Source organism: Frankliniella occidentalis, unplaced genomic scaffold (assembly GCF_000697945.3).
Source record: "Frankliniella occidentalis isolate FOCC.00 unplaced genomic scaffold, Focc_3.1 Scaffold110, whole genome shotgun sequence".
Lineage (NCBI taxonomy): Eukaryota > Metazoa > Arthropoda > Insecta > Thysanoptera > Thripidae > Frankliniella > Frankliniella occidentalis.
The window spans coordinates 1-7131 of record NW_026267238.1 but is presented as its reverse complement, the minus strand read 5'-3'; the positions used below and the strand labels follow the sequence as shown (position 1 = coordinate 7131).

General features: G+C 49.8%; 1 protein-coding gene across 10 annotated transcripts; it reads right to left on the bottom strand.

Moving 5' to 3' along the window:
- Window positions 1-343: 343 nt before the first annotated feature.
- Window positions 344-7110, bottom strand: LOC113205397 (solute carrier organic anion transporter family member 74D). Of its 10 annotated transcripts, none has more exons than XM_052270096.1 (12): window positions 6852-7110; window positions 6556-6756; window positions 6345-6485; window positions 6007-6246; window positions 5347-5713; window positions 5111-5255; window positions 4791-5013; window positions 1666-1703; window positions 1361-1635; window positions 1171-1274; window positions 987-1088; window positions 344-901 (listed from the first exon to the last, which is right to left on the bottom strand). In XM_052270096.1, the coding sequence occupies exons 1-12, from the start codon at window positions 7078-7080 to the stop codon at window positions 744-746; spliced, it is 2223 nt and encodes a 740-aa protein (XP_052126056.1). In that variant the 5' UTR covers window positions 7081-7110; the 3' UTR covers window positions 344-743. The 10 variants fall into 10 exon arrangements, with proteins under 10 accessions (XP_052126056.1, XP_052126060.1, XP_052126058.1 ...); XM_052270100.1 differs by having other exon boundaries at window positions 4836-5013; window positions 6852-7109; XM_052270098.1 differs by lacking the exon at window positions 1666-1703 and having other exon boundaries at window positions 4783-5013; window positions 6852-7109.
- Window positions 7111-7131: the final 21 nt, after the last annotated feature.

The following is a 7131-nucleotide window of genomic DNA, read 5'->3' as shown; positions in this document are numbered from 1 at the left end:
TTATATATCACAATTCTAAGTCCGATTGAAGCATCAGACCATTGAACTCCGAGAAAGACTTGACAAACTAGATGACATACCTTGATCAATATCAGTGAGCTCATTTTAAAGAAATACTGGTACCTAAATTCCTAGAACAAAAAGATCACTTGTGGTTGTCTTTCTTGTCTCACAGTACCAATCTCAAATAGAGTGTAAGGGTGGAGAAGTACAGTCAGCAAGTGCACATGTTATCATAATGGCATAAATAAGTAAAACAGTACCTCAGTACATATAGTCTCTTGTTTTGAATATGAGCATACACAAGTGCGACAAAGACTTGATGGTTGTGGACGGTTTTGTAATTTCTTCTAAATATCACACTTTAGGTGCTTCATGGTATATCATTATTAGAAATTATTTTGATTATTTGTATAAACAATCCGCTACTATTTCGACTAGAGTAGTGCTTAACCAGAAGAGAGAATGGAATTCTGGTGAACTTAAACTATTGTTGATCACAGTTCACTCTAGAATGCCCTATGAAAAAACCATGGTTTGATAAAAATCAGAATGTACAGTAAATTATTACTCTTGAAATATTTGGCATTTGTTAAATTAACTATGAACAAAGTTGAGGTCTTCATAATTTCAATTCATCTCCAACATCTTCAACAGCGCATCATCTATTTCATTCATTCACTAGAAAAATATGAACTTACACTAATCGTACAGTTATAATTTGTCACTTACACATTTTCTACCTATACAGCTATTGATGTATATTTTTGCTGTGGTGTGAGATCTTCTGGGGCAGGAGTAATTTCTTGAGACTTTGTTTTGTCCTCCTCAACATACAATTCAAGGTCCCTTCCTAAATAGCAGACCCAAGCATCCAGGATAACTCCAATGGTAGTAATAGCTGGAAAAAATATATAGTTTGAAAACTTAAAAACTATGCATTCATTACGGGGTATTTATTGCCACCTGCTAACGACTTAACTTACCAGCTGCAGTAGAATTCAGATACAGACGGAAACTTGATTTGTCGTAAAGCCAACAATTTCCTTTTCTACCACAAGACTCATCCCAGACTAAGCATGTAGAATCTGATGCAAAAGAAGAAAAATTATGATAGTACAGATTATTTTATTTACATGTATGAGATAAGCGTAGGATTTCAATACGCACCAATGATTGCTCCAAACAATATTGGACCAGGAATGAATGCAAATATGCTGATAAGGAAAAGTGATAGCCCTTGGGCAAAAGACTTGTCTCTAGGATCTACTGCCCTGTTCGAGAAAAGAAAACATACATTTTGTGGGAACTCTTTTCAAGCCTGACAATGCGTGGAAGATTTAATAGTTCAGTAGATCACCTGTAGTTCACGAGCAGATTGCCGACCTTCCCCGAGGAGCCAAGGCTGTGCATGACCGTAGTGATGCAGATGAAGATAAGGAACGTGTTCTTGCAGTCCAGGTCACAAGTGCCCGCCCGCACCGACTGAGTGGACAGCTGGGGCCAGGGCGTCCAGCCGGGCGTGGAACCACCCTGGTTGTAACCTCCCGCGGAGTAGCTGGGGGTGTAACCGCCTGGGTTGTAACCGCCACTGTAACCCCCCTGGTTGTAACCTCCTTGGTTGTAACCCCCTTGATTTTGCGCCCCTTGGTTGTAACCCCCTTGGTTGTAACCTCCTTGATTTTGCCCCCCTTGGTTGTAACCTCCTTGATTGTAACCCAGGGCCGTATGCGGGAGCCCCATGACGCGTCGCGCCCGAAAAGGCGGCCAATGCTTTGACAGCTTTGACCTCGGCCGGCAAATGCTTGGACAGCTTTGACCAATGGTGGCCAACACTTTGGCCTAAGTCTCGAGGCGGTCAACGCTTTTGACAGCTTTGATCGAAGGCGGCCAATACCTAAGCCTCGAGACGGCCAAAGCTTCGATCAAAGGCGATCAATGCTTTGACAGCTTTGACCAAAAAGGCGGCCGATGCGCGGCACGGTGAACGTTCTCCACCGCGCCTGGCCTGGTCTTCCCTAACCCTTCCCCGCGCCCTTCACTCTGGAGATCACCCCAGCACCGGCAGGTGGCGGGCCGCCCTGCCCCCTGCCCGCCCAGGTGGAACAGGTCAGTCCGAGCTAAGTCATTGACTTCTTTAGAGTTGTTGCAATGGCACCACTCTGACTTCCTAAGCTCACAATTATTTTGATTACTTAGGTTGTCAATTTTAGACAAAAATTGTGGTGTTGATGTACCACTTATTTGACATTACTCGCCTAACAAGATCAGGTGCCAGGTGTGGCCTGAGCGTGAACGGGGCTCCGACAACCACGCAGGGTCAATACCAGTCAATACGGTTTCCTTGGCTCTTCGGACCCACTGGAGTGGACGGGATGGGGCGGACGGGCAGAACAGACGGACGAGCGGACGGGTGGCCGGGGGAGTCCAGCCCTTCGTCAAGAGAAATCCCGTCGGGGAGGCTGGACGTGGCGTGGCGAGGCTTGGCGAGGCGGGCCGAATGGGGGTGGGGCGCAACTGTGCGGCGGCGCCCAGCGGGTATGCCCCCGGCCCCGACGGTGGTGCCCGTCTTGGCCTCGGTGGTTTGGGCCGCCCGCGGAGGCGTGGGGGTGGGGGCGGGGGGAATCATCAATCCGAGGAATCAAACAGTGACAGACAAGCTATCATGACTGCGCTGGACGCGCGTGCAGGTCCAGCTCCAGGAGGGGAGGGGTGTGTGGTGGCTGGCTGTCGTATCTCGAGCCGCTCCGCGTCCGTCAGAGGGAAGGCCGCGGGGCAGGCAGGGCCGGCGGCATGGCAGGGCTGAGCCGATTAACTAATACAAGTTGGTGGAGTAATGGGGTTCGATCGACACACATGTGCGACTATGGTTACACAACGCGTGTTTGCGCTGGGCCTTGGGCCTTGACGCCCGCATGGCGTGACGCGTCCCTTTTGGATGGCCCCTCCAGCGAGTGAGTGAGGGAAAAAGGTATAACGGCGTGAATAATCAAGAGGTCACCAGGTTGAAAACAATGATGCGTAAATTATATTGACACAGCAACACACTTGACATGGGGTAAATAAAATATTTCTTCCGGTTCCTCCTTTTTTACAAATTATTTACAAATAAGATAATTATATATCACAATTCTAAGTCCGATTGAAGCATCAGACCATTGAACTCCGAGAAAGACTTGACAAACTAGATGACATACCTTGATCAATATCAGTGAGCTCATTTTAAAGAAATACTGGTACCTAAATTCCTAGAACAAAAAGATCACTTGTGGTTGTCTTTCTTGTCTCACAGTACCAATCTCAAATAGAGTGTAAGGGTGGAGAAGTACAGTCAGCAAGTGCACATGTTATCATAATGGCATAAATAAGTAAAACAGTACCTCAGTACATATAGTCTCTTGTTTTGAATATGAGCATACACAAGTGCGACAAAGACTTGATGGTTGTGGACGGTTTTGTAATTTCTTCTAAATATCACACTTTAGGTGCTTCATGGTATATCATTATTAGAAATTATTTTGATTATTTGTATAAACAATCCGCTACTATTTCGACTAGAGTAGTGCTTAACCAGAAGAGAGAATGGAATTCTGGTGAACTTAAACTATTGTTGATCACAGTTCACTCTAGAATGCCCTATGAAAAAACCATGGTTTGATAAAAATCAGAATGTACAGTAAATTATTACTCTTGAAATATTTGGCATTTGTTAAATTAACTATGAACAAAGTTGAGGTCTTCATAATTTCAATTCATCTCCAACATCTTCAACAGCGCATCATCTATTTCATTCATTCACTAGAAAAATATGAACTTACACTAATCGTACAGTTATAATTTGTCACTTACACATTTTCTACCTATACAGCTATTGATGTATATTTTTGCTGTGGTGTGAGATCTTCTGGGGCAGGAGTAATTTCTTGAGACTTTGTTTTGTCCTCCTCAACATACAATTCAAGGTCCCTTCCTAAATAGCAGACCCAAGCATCCAGGATAACTCCAATGGTAGTAATAGCTGGAAAAAATATATAGTTTGAAAACTTAAAAACTATGCATTCATTACGGGGTATTTATTGCCACCTGCTAACGACTTAACTTACCAGCTGCAGTAGAATTCAGATACAGACGGAAACTTGATTTGTCGTAAAGCCAACAATTTCCTTTTCTACCACAAGACTCATCCCAGACTAAGCATGTAGAATCTGATGCAAAAGAAGAAAAATTATGATAGTACAGATTATTTTATTTACATGTATGAGATAAGCGTAGGATTTCAATACGCACCAATGATTGCTCCAAACAATATTGGACCAGGAATGAATGCAAATATGCTGATAAGGAAAAGTGATAGCCCTTGGGCAAAAGACTTGTCTCTAGGATCTACTGCCCTGTTCGAGAAAAGAAAACATACATTTTGTGGGAACTCTTTTCAAGCCTGACAATGCGTGGAAGATTTAATAGTTCAGTAGATCACCTGTAGTTCACGAGCAGATTGCCGACCTTCCCCGAGGAGCCAAGGCTGTGCATGACCGTAGTGATGCAGATGAAGATAAGGAACGTGTTCTTGCAGTCCAGGTCACAAGTGCCCGCCCGCACCGACTGAGTGGACAGCTGGGGCCAGGGCGTCCAGCCGGGCGTGGAACCACCCTGGTTGTAACCTCCCGCGGAGTAGCTGGGGGTGTAACCGCCTGGGTTGTAACCGCCACTGTAACCCCCCTGGTTGTAACCTCCTTGGTTGTAACCCCCTTGATTTTGCGCCCCTTGGTTGTAACCCCCTTGGTTGTAACCTCCTTGATTTTGCCCCCCTTGGTTGTAACCTCCTTGATTGTAACCTCCTTGATTGAAGCCCCCCTGCTGGTTGTAATCCCTTCGATTGTACCCGTTCTGCCCGGACACGCTGTAGTACTGGTGATGGTGGCTCGGGTCGCCAGAGTCGTGCCCAGGACCCCTCCAGAGCTCCCGACTACCACCCCCGGGCCCGTTCGGCACACACGTACAATTATCGTACATCTAGAGGAAAAACAAAAAAAGAGATCGTCGTTTCAAAAATAATTTTTTTAACAGAGATAATGTGCATTGCACAGAGGTGGAGGGGCCGGGGTAGCACCTTGATGTCGTTCTGCACGATCGAGGACGTGCACCCTGCGTGACAGGCCGAGTAGAAGGTGAGGCCCAGCGGCTCGTAGCAGACCGGGTCGTACTTGATGTTCTGGCAGCCGCAGTTACTGTTGCACGGCATCGACATGTCCACCCTGCAAGCACAATCGCAACGCTCCGTCAGCAAGAGGGCGGCGAGCGGCGGCGGGTGGCGCGCCGAATGGGTAGGCAACTCATCGCGCTTACCTGCCGGTGTTGAAGTCCTGCCTGTACCCCTGCAGGGCCACCTCTGGGCAGCCCAGGAAGATGAAGGAGAGCTCGGCGAGGACGTAGCTGCAGCCCACGAGGACGTTCCAGCTGAGCAGGTACACCGGGCGCGGCTTGAACTTGGAGATGACGAAGCCGGACACCAGGAAGCCCGACATCATGGCCAGGATGGAGATGGGCGCGGTGACCGCGGACGCCTTCGCGGACGACTGCTCAAACTGTACCTCGAGGTACTTGGTGATGAAGGTGATGTAGGCCGAGCCGCCCAGGATGTAAAAGATCCCGGACCAGATGTTGCAGATCAGCAGCTTGTTCTTGATGAGTCGCATGAGTGCTGCCCAGAAGCCTGCAGAACAAGCACGGGGACCTTCAGAGTGCGGGGCAGGCGAGCGTTGAGAGGGATCGTCCAGAAAGTACGTCCGTCTTTTTCCAGATACATTCGGTGCCTGCGAGACCGAGACTCGAGGTAGGCCACCCCGCAGTACTCGCACGCATTGCATGCAAGTTGTTGCCTACGTACCAGGCGCTATATGAGAGCTTGCATTGGCTAAACTTCACAAGTTCAAGAGGGGGAATGGCGGACGTACTTTCTGGATGATCACTAAGCCGGGACAACGGAGAGACCCTCGTTTGACTTACCGCTGATCGTGGGCCGCTCGTCGAGGCTTCCCGCGGAGGCCGTCAGGGCCTTGGGGGCGGGCTCCACGTTGAAGGTCTTGCCCTTGGTGAGCGGCTGCTCGTCCTTAGACTTGGCGTCCTTGGCCTCCTGTAACGCGGCCAGCGCGATGTTGCGGTTGAGGTTCTTCTTCGGGAGGTCCTTGGGGAACAGCGCCATCAGCCCGGCGAACATAAACATGGTGGTGCCGAGCAGGATCCAACCTGCAGACAACAATAACGGTTCGGTTCAAGTCCCTGGAGGCCGCCTTCCCGCCTTCCTCTTGCCGTGGACTTAATCCCCTCCGCTGAGATCCACTCACCGAGCCACCAGGCGCCCAGCCACCGGGGGTCCTTCTTCGTGATGACTGGCGTGAGCGAGGGGTCGATGTAGAGGCTGAGGCACGCGAAGCCCAGCACGAAGCCCACGGCGGGGCCCACCGTTCGCAGCGCCATGGTCAGACCTGGAACGAGTCGAGCGTCAGCGACGGTGCCCGGGGGATAGGCAACCCATCCGACCCGGACCCAACTCACCCAGCAGCATGGGCGTGTTGGTCTTCTTGGTGTTGTCGTCCAGGTAGGTCTGGCCGAGCGAGAAGTACAGCGTGGTGCCCACGCCAAGCACGAACTGCGAGAGGAAGATGAGGCCGGCGGGCAGCCAGGAGAGGTCCGTGTCCGTCTCCAGGGGGCAGTCCGGGTCAGGCGGGTGGCTCCACGAGCACAGCTTGGCCTGCTCTGCAGCCGTAAACGCGCGCAAAAAAAAACTGGTCACTTTTGTTCCATAGATCGCTCGACGACGAGTTGCAGCAGTTCGCGCGCACGATACTCACCGCTCTGCGACACGGTGTAGTTGAAGTGGCGGTGCTGCAGGTACTCCTCGGTGAGGGCGAGCGCGTCGTTGCCCGCGCCGAACACGAAGTGCGGCAGCGTAAGGATGAAGCAGGAGGCGGCCGACAGCGCCACGCCCCACGCGATCCACAGCGGCCGCTTGCCCTGGCCGCCGTAGTACGTCAGCGAGAGCGACAGCAAGATCTGGCTCACCTCATTGCCACTCAACATGATACCTGTTGATGGAATGTTGCTTTTATTTTTATTTCAAAAAATAATTAA

What these genes read in the sequence shown, in the direction of transcription:
- LOC113205397 (XM_052270096.1), bottom strand. Translation starts at nt 7,080, where the DNA reads ATGTTGAGTGGCAATGAGGTGAGCCAGATCTTGCTGTCGCTCTCGCTG. An exon ending in CGAGCGGCCCACGATCAGCG is followed by an intron (nt 5,714 to 6,006) that starts GTAAGTCAAACG and finishes CTTGTTCTGCAG; the next exon opens with GCTTCTGGGCAGCACTCATG. An exon ending in AAAATCAAGGAGGTTACAAC is followed by an intron (nt 1,636 to 1,665) that starts CAAGGGGGTTAC and finishes GGGGCGCAAAAT; the next exon opens with CAAGGGGGTTACAACCAAGG.